We start from the raw sequence: 22,395 nt of genomic DNA on the forward strand, positions 1-22,395 counted from the left end.
CTCACTATTCTAGCAAACGTCACTCTGTAGTTTGCTACGAAAAACATAAACGCAAAAGATGCACGCCGGAAGTCTTCTTGTCTCGACCTGAAACGCCTTTTCTACTCTCGCGAGATATCATTTCCATGGGACGATTTCGCCAGCACAAAAAGTTTTCGGCTTTCAAGGGAGAAAGGCTGGAGTGTTTTAGGCTGAAAGAGGCGTGGCTAAAAACGGAACAAGGCAGGCGCAGTCTGCAATGTGCGGGGCGTGGTGCCCCAGCGTGGGGCGGGCACGAGGGTGTGGCAAGAACCGGGAGGTGGGGACAGGCCGACTTTATAAAGTTACGAATACAACTGCAAAGTTGGAGTAGGCTGCGCTTTGATATAATACCGGTATCCAGCAAGTTTGGGAGGCTAAGCCTAGCGCCATAGCTGGCCCTACTTTTTTGCTTACGCACTTTTGCAACCTTTTGAGTGACTTTAGATCACTTTTCAAAGCACGGTGATTCCCATAGACCATGTTCCCGCTCTAGCAAACTGGATAAATAAAGAGAGTTGCTTTCTTTCAGGAAGGTTACGGTGGGCGGGTTCGAGTTCCAGGGACCTCCGTAGCCTACAGGGCGTGGTTAGCACGGATGAGAGCCGAAGGGGCGGAGAAGGCGCTAGCGAAGGGGCCTGTGTTGTGAGGGGCTCTTGCAGTGGGGGCGTGTCGTGGTGTGAGGGGCGGGTCGCTCTTGCCACAGCCGCCCGGCCCCGTCCCCCTCTGCCCCGTGTCCCGGGAACTGCGTTAAGAAAGGCCAGAGAGCTTGGCGGAGCCTGATGGAGCCCCCGGCCTGAGGCGGCCATGGAGCCGGGCCTCCCGCTGCTGCTGCTGGGGAGCTGCGGCCTGCTGCTGCTCGCTGCCGGTGAGTCCGGTTTACGGCCCGGGGAGGGGGGTGCTGCTATGTTTAGACTTGAGGGCGCAACAGGGAGATGTCTGCGGAAGCCCCTTCCCGCGCCTGTGGTGTCACCTTACAGGACTCGCAGGAACTTTCGGGCGAGTTGAGAGCTGGAGGGAGCCCCTCACTCACTCTTTGTGCTTCCCGAGGCCACAGCCTTTGTCCCGGAGCCGCGTTGTGCGGCTCTCTGGCATCTGACTGGCTGCAGGCGCCGTTCAAAGCGCGGTGTGTCTCGCACTGATTACCAAGGCCAACTGCACTCTGTCACGATGAGACCGACCTTTAGGGTCTATTACAGCACCTTTAGCATGTACACTTGCCTCGCACCACCTAGGCGTGTAAACAGCGCATGCACAGACTGATCGAAAAGTGCATGTATGGAATGCATGTGTACGAACTGCTAATGGGCCATGCATTCAAGTATAGGGTACTAGCCACAGCCGACTACCTTAATTGTACAGTCCATGCATGCGCGTACAGCTAATACAATATGCACAGACCTGTTCAAACGGCAAAAGCTCCTTATTTACAAGCACGGTGTGTCATTTTTCTATGTGATGCATGGACTGACTGGGCTAATAAATGTGCTTGTTGAACATCCTTTTCACCGCACTGATTGCTCATGCTTTGCGTATGCGCAAGTATCGATTACTGTAACTGTTTGTTTATGTACAGCTTGCTACTTCATATTGAACATGCACAGATAACTTTCTCTCTGCTCCTACACTCCTTAGGCTCAGCCTGTACACTTATACATTGTGCATATGCATAGATTGTGTCTATGCACAAACGTAGATCTCATGAGCAGATCTTGTGTTCAGGCTTCGTCTGTGTCTCGTGTACCCGCTACCCCTACAAGTAACTAATCTTAGATTGCGTGCAAATGTACTCTGTGCCCACATGCTGCTAGGTGTGATTCTGTGGGTCTTAAAATTCAGGCTGCATGTGCGTTTCAAGTCTGTGTACACACAGGTAATATTGCAGACATTTCTTTTGCAGTATACATGTGCCTCAATACATTCTGCATGACAGCACAGGAGGAGCAGTCTATGTTTAATCTGTCTATGGTTACAGACTGCCCATGTTTGTGCTCCTATACGGATTTTTTTTTGCTGTTTGCATTTAACCAGCTCTACATGCCGAGCTGTGCCCGCAATCTGCACTCCTAACACTATCACTGGATTATACGCTGAGGCTGCACCTTCTCCCAGAGCTTTGTGCAACTGTCTGTAGTGTCCGTGTACACGGTCTAGGCACCGGACGAGGCGCTGGAAATGGCCTGTCAACGCTTGAAACAGCCATTCACACTATAGTACGTGTTGGCCTGCTTTAGACATCTTCTCCTTGTTTTTTCTCTTCAATAGACGAACTACTTGTATATCGCGCGGTGCATACCAGAACACCAGCTGCCCGGTCCAAGGCCTCTGAAAATGCATGCATTTTCTCTGTTTATGTTCGTTATTGCGTGTAAAATGTGCCTCATTTTTGTCGTCACTGGTATATCTATCTGCTCCTCCTCCTGGTTTTGCGAATGTCTTTTTATAAATATATGTGTACACAGACTGTGTCCCAGCTGTCGTACGTTTGCATTCCCTTTCGTCTACCAGTGGTACATGTGCCGATCTATTTGTAGCCATTGGTATTTTTTCCTCTGCAACATTCGGATAATTGTTGACTTTTCTACATTGTTAATGCCTACGCATCCCCGTGTTAGCGCTACTGGTGAAATGTTAAAAGCATTCTAAACCAATGACAACTGTCCATAAGTAGCTGATGGAGCGCAGTTACTAAATCACAGCCGCTCAATGGGGCTTTGTGGAGCGTACGCTTTCTCGCCTCTCAGATCAGGCTCCATTGCTTAACTCAGTAACGATCGAAGTACCCACCTTGGCAGCATGAACAGATGAGCCAGCCCGAGGTACGGCACCCGTCTCTGCCATGGAGGTTGTAGTCCGAGTTCAACAGGCGGCGCGGCGCCCCCCACAGTTGCGCTCTTACTTGGCGACTACAGCTTCCAGGGACTTTGACGAGTCTATATGAATGAGAGTTCGGTTTGAGACTTCATATTTCACCTTGCCCTCAAATTCACGTTTTGTTTACTTCTATAATTCAATTGAGCTTTGAAAAGCAATCATCTTGCACGGTGATACCCAAACCAAATTCCTTTTTTTTTTTTGTTATATGTGATATAGAAATGTGATCAAGGGTTCCTGTCTTGTGTGTGAGCCTCTTTTAGCACGTTCGTGTGATTGCTACTGTTACATGTTCTGCTAAATAGTGACCGTTACAATAAGAATGGTCACAAAACAGACTGCATTGTGTTTACCGTTGCCGTGCTGTATTGTTAGTTTGATTAGAGTAGGTCCACGGAGGGCACACAGACACAAACGTTCATTTCTCTTCTGATAGGCAGATTTTTCGATATCCGTAAAAGTAAAATTCAGGCAGTACTTTAAACAACTCGGCTCCAGGGTCTGCTTGTCTTCTTTTTTTTTTTTTTTTTTTATCGGCCACCCACCGTTTCAAAAGATCTGAAATTACCCAAACTGTCGCTCTGTCTGGAGTAAGAGATCTGACAAATTTTCCACCACGCAAGCATAGCCACTGTGGGGAGAAGTAAAATGCAGCGTTAGCTTTCAGCAACTTGGGGCCTCATGTACTAACATTAGGAATAGTGATTTCCCAATTGCGATCAACTCCAAATTGCAATTAGGAAATCAGTATTTCTAATGTGTGAAATTGTTTTGCGTTTCATTAAATCGTACTGGGTCGCAAATAGACTTATCTTCTGCATATTAATGAGGTACGTGTCAATTTGTGACCTCTTGGGAATCGCAGCCATCGCAAGAATGGTGGACTGCTGGGGTCAATAGACCACCATGCCTGGGAGGGCTTTTGAATTAAGCAATATATATCTATATATCTATTCCCCTTTCCTTAAAGGAAACCAATTTTAAAGAGAAAAAAATGAAACGTTTGAGTTTCATTTTTTATGCAGGCAGTGGTCGGACCACTGCCTGCTCTTATAAAAAATATTTTTTTAAACATTCTCCACTGGGAAGTGATCCATTTGGACCTCTTCCTATTTTGTGAATAGGTTACCACCATTAAAATGATCATAAAGTATTACAGTTTGGGACTGGAAGTTGGTTGCAAAATAGTTATACATACAAAACTGAGTCAGTATTTGGAAGATGCGCCCAAAACACACCCCTTCCAAATACAGAATCACAAATGCAAATTGTGATTCAAATTTTGCACATTGTACATCTTAAAAGTAATTTTTCCAGTCGCAATCAGGCCATTTGCGACCAGAAAAATGCTTTTTACATCTGACCCAAGGCTTTTTAGGACTATAGAACGTGTCTTTTTTGGTCCACACAATATTCCAAATCCCTTGATGCTACTGGGGGTCTTTTCCTGCTGTAGGAAATAAGTCTGCAGCTGCAAGTAGCCCTACTGGTTTCTATTTCTTTGCGTAAATCGGAGTTAAGATATATTTAATATAAAATTAAATTTCCAATTTATTTACTTAACATGCATAGTCTACTAAAGTTATTACATGGCTAAAAACATAAACAATCACAACACTCAATTATCGCCATAAAACAAGTGTGGTCATGAGCTTAGTGTGCTACATACCATAGGTCTATTATTCGTAGCCCTAAGAGTAATAAAAGTAGAACATGGTACTGTTATATTGAAGATGGGTTTGACTGTCCGAGATGTAATGCTTGCAGGGGGTCCAAAGTGGGAGCTAACGCTTTATCATTTCTACTCGGAGGATAATACATTATATGGATTGGTGTTTCTTATGTTTTTATAAAAAAAATCTCTATTACACAGTATGCATATCTTTCTTTCTAGTTGCCTGTTCTTTATGTGGTGAACGTGTTTACTGCCCGGCTAAACCCAGATGTGACGGGCAGCTACTGTCAATAGTTTGTCCTGAAATTGTTTGCTGTCAACCTATTTGCATTTTTTAAATTTTGTTTACCTTGAAATTATAATTAAGAGCCAGGCGCTGTGATTTTTTTTGGTAATTTCTCTAGGCACTTGCATCAAATAAAAACCTGCAGGAAGGAAATTTGCAGAAATAATGTCTTGTACGTTGTTTGAAAGTTGGGCAAGGCAAGCCTGCTAACTGATGTTCATGGAAATTAATAGACAGACGTTACTCATGTATCATATTCCACCACGAACCCTTGCTATTTAAATTGATTCCACAGTGAACAATGAACAATGAAATGTATTTTGTTAGTAACTCTGCAAAACAGGACTTTGACACCAGTGTATTACACCCGTAGCAGAGATTTGACATTGTTTTTTTTAAACCCTCGCTGTGGTCTCGCAGTCTTGGTTTGCAGTACTGTGGCTTTAATCTTGGTGGTGAGGATGTGGTGACTGGAGCTCCTGCTGCTGGGGAGGTGTTTCAAGAATAGAGCATCTTGTTTTCGGTGTCTTCATGCGTGATATAACCAAGGGAATTGCCAGTAACAGGCCTATCTTGTGGCTAGTGTGTCTTCTGCTCCCTTTACTGTATTGCACTTCCATGGGAGCCAGGTTAACAACGATGGTTGGTGAAGCCAAGTTGATAGGAGCAGCTCCATCAAGTTGAGCTGCCTAGTGTGTCCCATTGATTGTCAAGACACATACATCCTGTGGTCTTTGGGAACGACCCCAAAATGCACAAATGCCCCCTGACTAAGGCACTTCAGGGAATGAGGAGGTCCTATCTCAAAGGTTAGTTTGTGTGTGTGTTTTACAGTGACTTGTTGATGACCCCGCCCCTAATGAGATTTCAGTGGCACTGAGGTGCGTGTAATTATCATGTTCCTAATAGGCTCTCCTGCCTGCGTCACCGTTTAATAAGCATGCAAACTTTACGTATACTTGTTAGTTTTGTTCTGTGGTGTGTTTTTTTTTTTTTAACAGATGTGCTTCGTTGTGGCTATTTTTTTCTCCAAATGATAATATTTGATTATATTCAGCAAAAGAAGCGAGTAGGCTGCTTACCTCTGGCTGAGAGGAACACCTCAGACCTCATACATAAAATAGTAACTGCACTCTTACGAGTGGGTGCATATTTATTCCTTTTTTTTAGAATTCACAGACGTTCAGTAGCACATCTGGAAAGTTATGAGCCATACTGTTCAAAATGTCATGTGACATTCACAGCACTCTAGTTCACCCAATGCATAATTCTGCATAGCCTAGACTAAAGCAGTGGAGAAACGGTGCCTGGTGTCCAACTGTACACACTTTTTTCCCTTTTTTTTTCCTAAAGCAAAGTTATTTTTCCCTTTGTAAAACCAGTTTCTCCACACTTACTACAAGATTGAGGTGACGCATTCCCTTCTCTAACCTGGAAAGAAAGTTACTTCAGCTTTTTGAGGTTATTAATCTCGGACCATTTGTAGGGAGGCAGAGGGTTGTGTTGGAGTTTTTTACAAGACTAACTGTGCTTTCTTTGACCCAATTCCTATCCCTTGCGTGATAGTTACTACTGAGCATTTCTCTGCTTGTGGTCGAGAAATCGTAATTGGGTACCCCATTTGATTCTGCCAGGATTCCTTGTGCAAATTGCTAGACTTTGTAAATGGAGGTATTTTCGGATGTATACGTGGATTTGTGTATAAAACGCCTTTGTAAACTGACCCCCTGCTTTTACTCGGAGGGCAAGGTGTTCAAAAACCATGTGTCACCCACCCATACCATGGAATCTCTAGGCTTTCTTATTAGAGAAGCACCTTGGATCCCCTCCGCGCCTCAGCCCCTCTCTGTGGCTGAGGGTGGTCGTGGTCCATACACAGCTGTTTAATTTTGTGTACAGCTGCACAGGGACCTGTTCTACACTGCTGCATAGGCCTCGCTTTTATATATGTGAATAGCCCCAAAATGATGTGCATTTGTCAAAATAGAAAAAAAGGCAGCACATTCCTTCCTTTTAGATTACGTCTTTTAATATGAATATTAAAAATTCTTTTTTAAATAAGTTATATTCCTAAATAAAGGAATGTATATAATTCATGGGGCAGCAAAATAGTAGCAATATTTTTAGGGTTGTTGTTTTGCTGCTGGCTCTCACCATGGTTGTGTATATATTATAGGCAACTGTATTCATGCTCCAAAATAAGTACTAATTCTAAGGCGAACGGGAGAACTGCTAGAAAACTTCTCTAGATCTTCAAGGTACTAGCACAATTTTCGATGCTTAATTTGTTTAAGAAAAAAAATACAGGGATGCAAAGATTTTCTCAGTAGCCTGTTGCAAACACATTTGAATGCATGACTTCACTTAATTCATTTTTCTTCCACGAACCTACACTTAAGGTCTCTTTATTTCTTGCAGAATCCTTTTCATCCCTTATTTCACCTTTTTTTCTGCTTGTTTTCCTATATTTCTTTCTTTCATTTTCCCATTTCTGCCTTTTTCTGTTCTGTTCCAATTCTATAGGTTCTGAAATAGAGGAGGGAGGATTTTCTCTTAATCCTTATGTAAAGCTATACTTAGTTTCATTTGATATAACACCTTTCTATTCTGAGTGTATTTACTCCCTTCATTGCAACAAACACGGCCTTGTAGATCTAAACGTTCCAGGAGAGATACTTTTCTCTAAACCAGTAGCAGAAGTCCAGCCTTGAAAGTGTTCTGCACCCTACTGGAATAGTGGATGAGCATCCGCTGTGTGACGTATTTCTGTCCCACCCCTGTCTGACTACTGAGGCCCCACCAGACCATATCCATGACTGAATCAGCCCAAGCCTCACTAGCTTTAATGGCCTTTTGGGTAAATCACCCAGTCCTGCTTGCCTTATTCAGAATCTTCAGGTCGCAGTTATCATGAACGTGCTTCCTTGCACCACACACCGTTCACTGGATGCCTTTTAGGTGTTGAGCACTGTGCGCGTGGGAGGGCCTGCATTTGGTGAGCGTTGGCATCTCGCCCATCTCCCTCTCTCTGGGGACCCAGGAGGTTCCCACAATCTTGAGAATGGGAGAAACACCTGTTGGACCCGGGACTGACCTCGCCACGCTGGCTGGGAGGCCGGGGCTGGGAATAGTATATCACTGTGAGGAATGAGGGGGGCCAGCCAGAGGGTTGCGGTGGGCCTATGCCAGGGACATTGTGCGCCAAATGCGGCCTGGCTGGAACCTCTTTCTTTCATCCCATCTCCCTCCCCCACTCGCTCAGAACTCGCCCGTGCGCCTTGCACTGCCCCTGTATCCAGTGCCTGCGCATGTCGTAATTTGCTGGACTCCGAGTTCGAGGCACTGTAGCCTCCCTTGGGATCTTAAACCTGCACCCCTTGTTCTACCCTCCTGCAAGCCCCAACCCGTTCTGTCCATCACACTGCATGTGGCTCGGTCTTTGCTGGTCCTTGACGCTCATGGGGCCTCGGGTTTATCCACCGCTTCCAACAGGCCGCTCGCACCCTTACACTCGATATGCCTCTCATTCCGCTGCCATGTGGACCTCCAGTTTGTCCTCTCTCCGGTCCTCTTTGTCACTCCAATCTGACCTCATCCAACAAAATCTCTCTCTCTTCCTCTTCCTTTCTCCCTCCCTCCCTCTTCCTCTTTCTTTCTCCCTCCCTCCCTCCCTCTCCCTCTTTCTTTCTTTCTTTCTCCCTCTCCCTCTTTCTCTCCCTCCCTCTTTATTTCTCTCTCTTCCCTCTTCTCGCTCTCTTCCCCTCTCTCTCGCTCTCTTCCCTTCTCTCTCTTTCTCGCTCTTTCTTCTTGCTCTATCCCTCCCGCCCCCACTCCCAAATCTGAAGATCTTCAGCTGTTATGGAGTCGTACGTTATGATTGTTTGTCCCGTATGACCGACAGGGAGTCACACCTGAGATCAAGTCCTTTTGTTGGGTTGCTCTCAGGGCCTGCTGGAGACAGCTGCATTACCATTTGACTCCGAAGCCCCTCCACCCCACCCCCATTACATTCTTGCATAGAGACCACAGTGTAACAATTGCATTTAGCAAATGCCCCTCTGCTGGGGTCTGCTGAGGAAGACTTTACAGCCATTACTGAAGACATACAATTTTTCGCTATTCATTTGCATCCACCCACACACTGTATCCAATTTCTCTATTGCGAATACTGAATTGAATCGGGTTGAGCATCATTGCTCAAAAGAATTTTAAGAATATTTTTTTTAACCAGAATTTGGCCATAAAAGAAACATCATATGAAGAAAGTAAGGAGCTGGTCTATATTGCCAAATCCCTCCAGCTTTAAGAATAGGTAATAAATAAGTGCACCTAAAAGGCTCGTAGTTGCAGCAAAAAAAAGGTAAGGTGCTTCAGAGTCTGCAGAGAGTTGTCAAAAAAGCTATCTAATATGCTTTTTGGATCGTACTGGTAAGTTGTCAGCCAGTCAAAAAGATGTTTATTTAGACCATTGGTCCTCAAACACATATCATATACAACCATATCCACTTTGTATATTTACATACTTGCAAGTTGGGAAGCCTAGATGGCTTCGAATTGAGCCAACCTGAATCTTGGTTAGCAATGAGTGCTTCCAGACATTTCTCACCAAAGAAAAGTTTGGCTCTGGACCATCACCGACTAAATATTCTCCTATCGTCTGTCTGGCCAAAGCACTTAGCTCCCTTGTATCAGAGGCAGATCCCATAAATTGCCCCTTTCATCCTGGCCTGAACTGTGGGGAGAAGAGAACAGATCAGGCCTGCCCAAAGTCTGGGTGGTTTTCCTTATATAACCCAGCCATGGGCTCTTAAGCCCATTATCACAGTTTAAACAATCTAAAGGATGTGTGTGGATTGCTCCAGATCGCCAACCGCAAGAGGTGTGGAGAAACGTTCATGTGATCTTCTACAAATGACAAACCAAATTCTTAATGAAGAAATAATTGTAAGCTATTTGGGCTAAGACCCATCAGTCTTCTACAGAAACGATTTCCCTCCTGTTAAAGCATTGAGCAGTTCCGGTGTCCCAATATGGTGGCACCATAGGTTAACACTAGCAAATACATAAGTCTGTAAACCTCCAACAGGGGCAGGATAGGCTTGCTCCTCACCATTGCTGCCAGCCCAAGTAGGACCCTGAATGATTGATTAAAACACAAATAGCAATTATTTTTTTATTTTTTTTGCGCGGCATGGCAGCCAACAATTCCTAGAATAGAAGGTTTTACCTAGGTAGGGAAATTCCCAAACCCATGTGACTAATTTTGCCCTCTATAGAAAATGCCTCATTTTGTTGTTCAGCTTCCCTAGGATCCTATAGAGGGTCTTAGTGATATTGGCTTGTAGATCGAGATTGTCCATAAAAAGGACAAATGCATCAATAAGACCCCACTAAAACCATTTGGTGTGCAGGATAGCAAGACCCCGCCATTGGTGTAAAGCAACGCTGGATTAATGGTCATGCTTACCGTGAGCATGTCTGCTCCCCGTGAGAACAAGCTTAATCCATTAATGTATAAAAGAAATAAGATGGGGCAATACACAAACCTGACATACTTCCACAGACAAGCCAAACGAATCTGTACATTCGCCTTCAGTTCATATCATTCAGAGGGACTGACCCCATTATGTGAGGCACGAAGAAAGTTCACCATGGGTAAAGACAAACTAATACTCACTGTTAAAAAAAAAAAAAAAAAGAAAACAAAAAAAAAGTTCCATGGCTTGGACCAAAGGGTTCCTGAGGGCAGGATCTATGCCATATTGTTAAGATCATTACATTTATCTAAATGAGGATATCCTAAAAATCTGGAATGGATCTGGCCCTCCAGGACCAACTTTAGAGAACCCTGGCTTAGACCAATTGGCACGGTCAGAGATGCTACTAAGGTCCATAGAAGCCAAGTAAAACAACCCTTTTTAGTAATCACAATTTCCCAATGATAAGATGCAGATTTAAATCTGTTCGACCCCCAAACCTTCCATAGCACCATATTTACTGGTGCATAGGGAACCATTTTGCTCCACCAAGTGGAAAAGGTATGTAACAGCGGGGGTCCTGCCAGTTGCCTTTCTTAAAAACCGGCACAATAGTAGCAGATTGCCAAGAAGAGGGACTACTAGAAGAAGCAGCAGCATTTAAGAGATTGGTAATTATGGGGCCCGCAGCTGTATGTTATCCTTATAAAGATCAATTGGCACCCCATCTGGACCTGGGGCCCTGTTTGATGGACTGGCGAATATAGCAGCAGATACATCATCCAATCTGAAACTAATTGCCAGTGGGAACTGTGGAATGCTAACTACGTCCTCTGTCATGGGTCATTCCGCCCCCCCCCCCCCCCCCCCTATGAAAAGATCAATTTGAAATGCTCCAATAATTTTTCAGGATTTATGTTAGATTTTAATCCTTCTGACAAGGTGGATGATTTTGAACCATTACAAATTATACAGAACACCTTAGAGTCCCAGGCTTTGCACAGTTTTACTCAACGTTCCCAAGTTGCCTCTTTCAGTTGGATGTCCTTTTATTAAATGCATGTTTGTAGCTTGTCTTAGTACCTACAATACACTGTTGATTCTGTGACTTGGCAGTAAGGACTTTATGCAAGCTAAGGTCTGCATTTCTGCAATCCTTATCAAACCATTATTGATAGGGGCCCCTTTGCACCTTGAGTTGACCTGGATAATATTTTTTATAGCCTGGTTCAGGGAGCTAAATACATTTAAAAGGCTCACTGGTGAAGGGTTAAAAGTTAGCAAACAATCTAATAAAGCAAGATTGGATCCAGTAAGAGAACTCAGCAAAGCGGAAATGGGGATAGCCCTCCTGCTTAACCATAGACCACTATTTTCCTGGGACAGACTAACTACAACCAAAGGAACTGATGGTTGGATGCAATCGGGTGGGTTAAGAATATACACAAATAGATTGTGAACACTGAAGGTAGTTTGTCACCCTTCCTGAGATGACAAAATGATCCTTGTTCTTGGAAATGAACATCTAGTCAACGACTGAACCTTTGCCCCATCCAACGAACGTAGCAGGCTGTTCATGAATGAAGATCTCCCAGGATTTCCACTATGTTTATTAACCCATTATTACGTAAACTTTTAAGTAGCTCCAAACCCTTACGATCAGCCTGAGTACATAGTAAATTATCGGCTGTCACAAAAGGATCATATAATGTGGAATTCTGAGCCGGCTTGGTTTTAAAATCTTCTCCCATAATCACAAAAAAATAGTTTAAAAATCTTGAACTTGATTTTAAAGCTGAGTACCTTAAACAAAACCTCAATCTGACACCCCACATCAAAGACTGCATTTAACAAGGGAAACAATTAAATATGTTGATTAAGACAATCCCTCCCCCACCCCCACGCTCCCACCCCAATGCTTGCATACAGTTGGGACGACTCTGTAGAGCAGCAGATTCTAACCAGAGTGGTACGACTTTCCAGTGCTCTCTAACCTAAAGAAGCCAAGGCAGGGACTGAAAAACTTTCAAACCCATCCCACGCAGTGTTATCTATGGACGAAGTCTCTTGTAGCATTATGATGTCAAATTTGGTGACCAAGTACAATCAAGACGAGTACTACTATTTGGCCCAACACCAGTGATATTCCAAGTGACCAGCTTTGTAGCTGGCCCTTTAATCAAGACCAAATCTTCAAAGGAAGGGTCACTGAGGATAGAACATACAATTGATCGCTTAGTTGGCTTCTTAGGAGGAAGAAGACCTAAATCAAGTCAGTCGATTTGGAAAAGGGGGTGGTGATGAACAGAGTGTCTGAATTAAGCAGACCACTCTTACCCAGGCAGTCCAAAGATCAGGGCTTGATCCATCACCGTTATTTATCTCACTGCACCATCCCAGCTCAGAACCTGGCTATATGCAAATCAGTCTGTCCCTGGCCCAGTGCATCATGGGAACAGGGCAGACTAAACTCTCTTTCTTTCTCTCTCCCTCTATCTTTCCCTCTCTTTCTCTCTCTCTCTCTCTCTCTCTCTCTCTCTCTCTCTCTCTTTCTCTCTCTTTCTATCCATCTATCTATCTCTCTCTCCCTCTATCTTTCCCTCTCTCTCTCTCTTTCTATCTATCTATCTATCTATCTATCTATCTATCTCTCTCCCATAAACGACTGCATGGGTAACTTCGCTATGCAAGCGGCTCGCGAAGACGCAAAAATCCCAGCGAACACGCAAAAAACCCCGCGAACATGCAAAAAACCCACGAACACGCAAAAAAACCCCAAATTCGCACAATTTCGTGAATTTTGCGGATCGCGAATTCGCAAAATTCGCCCATGGTTACTGCACACCTTTGGGGTCTGAGGTCACGCTAACAATGGGTAGGAACTTGAAAGTAGGGCTTCTCCTACGCACATTAGAGTCCATATACCCACGTTAGATTGTGTTTTCTGTTATTCCACTAGTGTCCCCTCAAGTGAGATCAGATCACATGCTGGTGATATAGAATGTCATGTCACACCTGCGATGGGACACTGCTGATAGGACAGGAATGATTACATATATTGTGCCTCGATCATATCTCCTTAGTGTTTCGCGCTAAGTCTTACACCTTTTGAAATACAATGTATACATTCTGAAGGTATTGAATATCCTTAGGGCTGGGGGTTCAGCTTTGAGCAGGCCCCTCAGCCTTGTCTAAGAGAGTTTAACAGTTCGTTTACTGGTCTGGTTTTTACCAGGTGAGCAGTTGTGCAGCATAAGTTAAAGGAATCCGTAAAAATGTTATGACTTGTTTATTGGTAAAGGGAATATATTGACTAGTGGTACTATAAAGCTTTCCAATACCTTTGGGTGATGTTGGTGCTACATAAAAGGGACCTCAAAATATAATTGTGACAAGCAGGTTTGAATGTGGAGGTGAATTTGGGGAGTGTAGGGGAATCTATGCAATGGTAGTTTCATTTTGAGTGAGTTGCACAATTTCAATGACCATTCATGATTGTATGTTCTTTGAAATTGTGCAACCCACTCGAAATTAAAAATTACCCGCCTAATCTCAGCAGTCTTGTTAGTGCCAGAAAATATTTTAAATCTATTTTGCAGACTATTACATGTTTTCTTTATGCATGTTTACAGGGACTTCTGGGTTTCAGTAGTAAGGTTACTGGCAATTAGAGAGGTGTCCGACTGTCTCAAAGCGGTCCCCATTCCTCTCAGAATTTTACTGTATCCCGCACCCATGCATACATTGACAAAAGAAAAAAAAAGGAAATTGAAAGTAGCTAATATCATTTCATGCAAGATATGTAGTGCATAACGTATTTTCTCCACTGCTCGAAGATATGTGGTCAGAGGCTTGATGGGGTGCTAATAATTAAGCTGAGGTGCTTTAAGGGCTAATTACTAACAACGGGACCTGAGTAAGACCAAGTGGAATGGGCGAGCAGCTGTTTGCATAACATTAAGTCGGGCAGCCCCCTGCTACGCCCCTCGGAATATTGGCATCCTGGGCCCAGTCCGCCCATGCCCAAGGCTGATCCTGGTTGCATGACATAGTTGTGAAGTCACCCCATGTAATGTCCGAAATCTTCTCCCAGGCCAGAATTATTTTATTGCCTTCAACACACTGCATTCTGGGACACATAGTTTTGCTTCTTGCATATCCTGCATGCAATTAAATCGACCAGCAGGGGAAATTATTGTTGGTTATGAATCATAACTGGGTCCGTCGTAAAACTGCTGCTAGATTAACATTTTTTTTTATAATTCTTTTTATTAAAACAAGGCATCAAGATAAGACACAGTACAGAAGAATCATATTCTAGTCAATAAAACACCATCGGGGGTATAGGAAACCAGTATACGTACATGTAAAAAAAAAACTCACTGGGATGGGATATATCAAAAACAGCATCTCTAGGTGGCACACAGATCACTCCTCGATATTTATTCCAAAGTCCCCATTTTAAAGCCCACTTTCGAGGGCAGCCTCTTCCTATGAAAACAGTCTTCTCCCGGAACATACTCCAATCTAGGTTATTCTTTCAGCGCTCAAGGGTGGGAGACTGTTCGGATCCCCACTGCTGAGCAATATCCCTTTTCGCTATCATGAAACCTAATGTGACCCACTGTGTCTGAGCAGAGTTAAGGTCAGTAGGTTCCCATATGTTAAGGAGGCATCTCCTCGCCTGTGGTAGTAAGGAGACCCCACAAAACCTCATTCATTGTGTCGTGAATCTTAAGCCAGTACTCAGTAATATATCGACACTCCCAGGTTATATGGAGGAATGTTCCCACAAGACCACACTTCCCTCTACACAATCCAGTATCCAACAACCCCATCCGTACAAGGCGGGCCCCGTGACATGATTAGCTGTCTTATGGCGTTCCATATGTGCTAGTGGACAAGGTCCAGTCCACAACTGAATGGTAAGTGGTCCCGATGATCAAGGGACTTACCATATCATGAGCTGGAGGACCATATGATATGACTGATCACTGAGTCCATTTGATGGCAATCCACATATTGGTGGTTTGGATCCTGTTTAATTTGTACGTTACCTTTTTGTTCTCACACACCAAGTTTCCTCTCTTTTAGTTTTTTCTTGAATTGACTTGGGCATTTCCTTAAATACAGTGAAGTTAAGGATAGCTGGCCAAACTGTGTGGCCTATAGACCCCCAGTTCTTTTTGTGGTTTACATGTTGTACAAGGGGATGTGAACCTGGGCAGGTCTTTAATTTTCCCTACGACCCTCCTTCTTCTGTTTGTTGTAGTATCACACCAATCAACCTGCGTAAATTCAGGGGCGTGTTTCTGTGGGGAATAAAACCTGATTAATCTGAGTGGATCAGTCCGCTGACCACTTTCAGAAGCCTATTAGTGAGAAGCTTGGCCAGATTTTGGGCTCAGCATTCAATAAAGAAATAGGCCTATAAGAGGCACAGTTAGTCTTGGGTTTACCCTCCTTATGAATAAACACCACTGACGCAACTCTCTGATCCCTGGGCAAAATCCCTTTTTCCCGGGCATCGTTAAACATACCTTTAAGGTAGGGAGCCAGCTTATCGGGTCTGAGCTTGTAGAGTTCAATTGGGAGCCCATTGGGTCCCAGCGCCTTACCAGAGTTCAGAGAGCGAATAGCCTGGGCTATTTCATCAGGCGTTAAGGCACTATCCATAAAATCGCGGTCCTCACTGGACAGACGAGGGAGCTGTATATCACAAAGCAACAAATGGGAGTCCTCCTCTGGACGATCTGAGACCGAGGTATAAACAATTGGAAAATAAGTCGCAAAACTATCGATAATACTCTATGGATCCGTAATCAACTCCACCTCCTCTGTAACAAGTTCTGGGACGACACGCTCATCCCTGTCCTTTTTGTCCAACCAGGCAATTCATTTCCCCCCTTATCCTCGAGGTCGTAAAGCCTGCCCTGCTGCTCCCTATCAAGAACCCTAGCACTATCAGTAACCAGTGATCTATAATCATACTGCTTGAGGCTCAAAAGCTGTAATTTAGCCTGTGTTACCTCATGTTCCAGTTCCCCCTCCGGAAGACCAATCTCAGTCTCTGCCTCCACAACCTCTCTATTCTTTTACTTTTTTCTTCCAGCTATCAGTGACAAAGCCTGACCCCTATGACCGTTTTAAAAGCTTCCCAGAGAAACATGGAGGATGACACAGATCCTTCATTGGGGTTACGTCGATACCAGTGGTAATGGGGGCCACTCCACCTGCCGATCTCGAAGCGATACAAAGCCGAAACCCTAGCGGGAATCATCAGAGATACCCCTGGCAAGCTGAACAGCTTCAGTGATATAAGACGCCTGAGCCGCCGGAACCAGACAATAATCCAGGCGGGAGAGGCTGCCGTAGGCACCAGAATGAAACGTGTATTGCTTCTGATCAGGATGGAGCAATCTCCAGACGTCAACCAGACCCATAGCATCAATAAGTCGGGTAGCCATCGCTGGGCGTGCCCCATATCTCGTGGGGGATGTCTATCCATAGTTCCTGAAACCACTGCGTTGAAGTCACCCCTCAAAATAAAGAGCCCAACCGGCAGTTCGAGAAGAAGCTTTCCCAAATCAACGAATGAAGTGGACTGCATACCCGGGGGGACATAGACAGACAAGAGGGTAAGAACACACCCTTCCCAATGACCTGTAATGCCAACATATCTGCCTCTATCATCTTCCCAAGTGGAATCTATCACCAATGGGAGTGCCTTCCGAGTTAGGATGGCCACTCCTCTAGAACCAGATGTGAATCCCACATGGGCCACCAACTTGTACCCCATTCTGTGCATCGCCTTACATGAATTACCAGCTAAACGTGTTTCTTGAAGCAACACAACATCTGGCGCCTGGCGTTTAAGATACCAAAGAACTACACTTAGTTTAATTTTGTCCCCCAACCCATTCACATTCCAACTCAAAACCTTCAGTTCCCTACCCCCCTCCCCCTCCCCCCCCCCCCCCCCCATCATCATGTATGAAAAGGAAGTAACAATCCTCTGTCTGCTGCATGCAAATCAAATACCATTTGCTGATGCCATCAACAATACCCACAACTGGTGAAACCACCTGAAACAAAGGAAAATGAAAAACATAATGATAACAACATCCCCAACCTCCCTCCCCCCACCCTGCACCCCTGCTCAGGGCTTTCGCCTAACCCCAACTTGCAGTGTGCCCGTCGCCCCATACTCTAACTAACTAGCTATCTAAAAGATAGGTCTGAGGAGGACGTCAGAATCCCGTAACCCCACCTCCCCATGGATGTTATGTCTTGCACTGATCATAATACACATTCTCAGGGAGCAAACCCCTAAAAAGATCCAGAGTGCAGCGCCCCCGGCACCACTGCAATACACATTATTCCTGCTCCTGCGAACCATCTCCACCTTCACCCCCCTGTCCCTGGGAGGGAAGTCTCTCCAGCCAGTCCGAAGCAATTTCTGGATTGTCGAAGAACCAGACCTTTCCCTCGACCTCAACCCGCAACTTAGCCGGAAACATCATGGCATACTTCAAGCCTCTGTCCCTGACCCTTCTCTTGACTTCGAGGAAACTCTGACGCTGCCTATGGACCGTCTGAGTGAAATCCGGAAAGAATGTGAGCGAGGAATTCTCATATTTCAGGGGGCCTCCCGATCTGGAAGCCTGCAGAATAACAACGCTGTCCCTAAAATTAAGCACTCTTGCAATCATTGGACGAGGTGGGGCCCCCGGTCTCGGCCTTCCCCCCCGGAACTCTGTGGGCCTGCTCTACAGTGAAGAAATTCCCCAAACCTTTCAGCTTCAGATGGTTGAGGATAATGTCTTCCACAAAGAGGTCAGGGGTCAGTCCTTCAGCCTGCTCTGGAACACCAATGAAGCGCACATTATTTCTCTGGGCCCTTCCTTCGTATTCGTCCAGCTTTCGGTTCACTAGCTCACTAGAGGCTTTGAGATTCCGCACCTCCTGCTGCAGCTGCCATACATCATCCGTCAGGCTCTCCGTTTTAATATCCAGAGACTTCACTTTCTCACTTGTTTTGGTGAGATCGGCTCGGATAGGTTGACCTCAATGGTCACGGTGTCCAAATTGTGGTCCAATGACTCCATCTGCTGCCCTAGAGTAGTTTTAGCACAGTCAATAGCTGCCATTACATCTAGGAGCCTGGGTTCCGACGCAAGGACCACAGACTCTCTACTCCTGTCTTGTACTCTCCCCGACCCGGGAGACGAGCCCCTGGGCAGCGTGTATCGGTCAAACTTTTTGGCCTGGACGTACCGAGATCCCTTAGCTGTCCTGGACTGTTGCCTCTCACCCTCCCGTTTAGTTGCCATTTTAAGTTTCACACAGACAGCACTTGGCCGGTCACCACTGTAGCTACGTCAAAGAACACGCCAGGCAGCTAGCTCGTCCAAATCTCAACTGGCCCGAGCGGTCGAGTCTCACCCCCACAGGTAATGCAGGTCACCTGCACCGGCCACAGGCGCTAACAAGTATCCCCACCTCCGGGGGACTCCTCCACCACTGCAGTCCTAGACCTCTCAGCCAACTGTGCCCAGAATTTATATTTGCACCACACGTCTGTACTCTGACTGGGCTCCAGTTCACTTTAGTATGCGTCCAAGTCTGTCCTCCGTTGCACCCTTTGCACTGATTATCCTCTGCGCGACATAGGCGCTCCTACGGGGACCACTTGCTTGGAATCCGTCTCCTTCAGAACCTCATTGTCTCCACCTCGCCGACTGTCCCCATCTCGCAGTATGCAGAGTGTCGTCTCCGCTCCCCCCCCCCCCCCACTCCACTCCCCGTCCGCCAGGCTATCTCCTCCGTGGGCGAGTGCCCACCTGGGGCAGTCTCTCTGCTCTCAGTATGCACCTGTCTCTCTTTCAGGATTGCAGTATTTCTCTTTATTTGCCCTTCACTGGCTTTCTTTTGTCCACGGTGGGGTGAGTGGGGAGGGGCGGGGGGGCGCCAGTAAGCAACCCCCGCAAAGCACAAAAGCGGTACCCCCACGTCAAGCCACCAAGTTCAGTCTATGGGGCAGAGCACCAAAGTTCAGCTCGCCGCACCACCCTCTGCACTCACCAGGGGGCCGTGGGGCCGCACCACGCAGTCACAGCTCCTTTCTGCCTGATTTTTATAAATCCTCCTGAAGTGCTGGGCCTCTCACTGTTCCACTCCACGGGCCGGGCCTCTCCCTAGTACCGTCAACGCCACAAGCAGAGATCGGGGAGCATGGGTGGGGGGGCGATGGAAGGCCCTCGCTCCGCCTCCGCCATGCACCACAAGGCCAAACCCAGTCTCAAACGGATGTCCTCCGCTCCGGGGCCCGACCGGCGACTGTTGTTGAACTCGTGGCAGGCCACCGCTACCACTCTGGATCCCGGCTCCAGTGGTCCACTAGGCCTAAATTGCCGGAGTGCGCAGCCTCGGTCTCCGACCTCACAGCGGGACCGGAGCAGCGTCTACGCACACCGCTCCCCTTCAGCCAGACAATGCCCGATACAGCGCTTCAGGATAGGTGCCAGGATCGTTTGAGGAGGCACGGGTCCCACGGAGCTACTGGCCTACGCAGCCATTTTCGGCGCTTGCGTAGTTCCTCCCTAGATTAAAAATTTTCAGCAATTCAGAAACTGTTTCAAAATAGTGGTTAAAATCCATAATTCTACCCTGATGCCTGCAGTGCACTTGAAGTTGTTTGCCAGAAAATTGAGCTCGCACAATTAACTGCATTATAGCAAATACGATAATAACCAATTAAAAATGCACAACACCTCACTCAAGCAACTTTTTGTTTAACTCGCAGGTTCTGCGTTGAAGACGCCAAAGTTCACGCCTTCTTACCTGCTCTCCACCAATAGAAATCGCCTGGCATTGGGGGTAGACAAATGTAAAATATTAAATAAAGAAAGAAGCATGTGTTCTGTAATTGTAGTATCTGCCTTTAAGGACTCCACTATCTTCACCTGTGATTGGCTGTCTGGCTCAACACTCTTACGTCATGCAGAGGTCTATGTAAGCCTCTGTAATCTGGGAGAAGAATGTACCCGAAGGTGAGCACCTTCAGCTGTTGTAGCACTCGCTCTCATTCCAAGCCCAAGCTATACCTACTGCTGTAAGGTGCCACATCTTAGGAAAAGTGTAATTGCTAGAATGAAGAAAGTTAGACATTGATTTGCTGACAAGTATGCTTCAAATGAGTGCATCCAGGGGCTGATGGGAGTGGTAGTCGAGCGGGCCAGGATAAGGTAACATCCCGTTCTGCAGACTAAGTGGGAAGAACTCTGCATATGTAGCAGTGGGTGTATAAAAAGTGTGCAAAGTGGCTCTGATGCACTAGAGACCATGTCCAAAGTGAAAGTGAACATGGGAGAGCAAAAGTCTGCTTAGTAAAATAAAAAAAGTTCCCCTAAAGCTGATGTAAGCAATACTTGGGCCTTGGGGCACTGATAAGAGCAAGCACACAAGGAAGAACAGGAAATAGTATGCCATAGCCAAGAGAAATGGAGGAAAAGTAAGTGACAAGCACGGAGACTTGGCCACAGGGAAGGCCACAGGGAAGGACGACGTGGGATTTCCTGCGCTGGGATAGCGCTCGTGTCTCTGTGTGGGGTGTGCATTGGGACAAGGACCTGGAGTGCTGCATACGCCGAGGGACTGCGAGGACCAGCAGGCTCTCTGCTCCACACCTGCTGCCTCTTCCCTCGGCGTCCCCGCCCCCCCCTGCCTGAACATCTAAATACCTATCGCGGGCCCCGCTCTGCGGGTGCCGCTCACGGAGACTTGGCCACAGGGAAGGACGACGTGGGATTTCCTGCGCTGGGATAGCGCTCGTGTCTCTGTGTGGGGTGTGCATTGGGACAAGGACCTGGAGTGCTGCATACGCCGAGGGACTGCGAGGACCAGCAGGCTCTCTGCTCCACACCTGCTGCCTCTTCCATCGGCGTCCCTGCCCCCCCACCCCCCGCCTGCAGTGCTTAATATCTTGCGCCTAATCCCGCAACGTGGGACGCGCGCGGGACATAGCCCGGGACGAAGCCCGGACAAAGAGCGGGCCCTCTACGGCCCTCTGAGGACCGAGGAGGCCGGGTCGGGCCACCCCCCTTGGCTCCGCAACCAGAGGAAGCACATCGTTTGAATTATACCCATAACACTTCCTGATCAGTGTTTCTTTTTCCTGTAAGACTATGTCACGTAAGGGGTCCAAAAATAAATTACCTTTAATATGTGAGTGATCCAGGTCAGGGGACCCTGAACTTTACTGTGAACAAACAAACACTGTCCACTTTCGGTGAAGACGTGATCGAGTCGCCACAAGCGTCAGACACCAGTCAATTACCCCATTGAACTCTGTTAACTCGCCAAACTTGTCCTTTTGGGAGGAAATGAATTCTCTATGCGGCACTAAATATGCCCTAGTGGCATCCCCTTCCCCTCTAAAAAGTTCTAGCATTTCTATCCCATTTGGGAAACTCATGTGACTCATTAGAAAATACCCATGGCGTTGCCTTGTCTCAGGGCCCTAATGATAAAAGGAAGCAAGATGAGACTATGGAAAGTGGGAACCATCTAAACACACCATGTGCTGGTCTTTCATCACCAATCACCAACCCCCCCCTAACTACGGTAGAGAGTGGAACTTATGTAGACCAAGTATCTTTACTGTCCCAGATAGAGTTATTGTTTAATTCTATCGTATCACCCCTGGTACAAAAAATTAATGCCGTATGTGATAGAATTACGGGTATCGAGAGAATCATTCAGGCCAACCCCCCATCACTTAATAATGATCCATCCATTGGGTGTAGAGCCCTGCAGGCTATCTCCATAACAAAAGATGTAAATCCTTCTTCCCCTAAGAAGGTTATAGCCAACGGTCCTGACTTATTTATTGCCTCAAAAGTTCCATTGCCTATTAACCCTAGCAAACATGCCCAAACTTCTCCACAGCCTCCTAAAAAATGTGTTATTACCAAAGTTGCCCCTAAATTTGGGTTTAATAATTACACTGCTGCCAGAGCGGATCCAAATAGAGTAACAAGTAGAGCAGCATCTATACACTTGCC

The 22,395-nt window shown here is 46.1% G+C and overlaps 1 protein-coding gene across 1 annotated transcript in view; it reads left to right on the top strand.

The window, feature by feature from the left end:
• Positions 1–667: 667 nt before the first annotated feature.
• Positions 668–22,395, top strand: part of LRP5 (LDL receptor related protein 5) — a 367,294-nt gene continuing 345,566 nt past the window's right edge. Inside the window, exon 1 of the mRNA XM_086957825.1 lies at positions 668–886. Coding sequence (XP_086813951.1) covers positions 826–886 — 61 coding nt within the window. The 5' untranslated portion in view covers positions 668–825. The remainder of the gene's footprint in view (positions 887–22,395) is intronic.

Source organism: Lissotriton vulgaris, chromosome 2_1 (assembly GCF_964263255.1).
Source record: "Lissotriton vulgaris chromosome 2_1, aLisVul1.2, whole genome shotgun sequence".
NCBI lineage: Eukaryota > Metazoa > Chordata > Amphibia > Caudata > Salamandridae > Lissotriton > Lissotriton vulgaris.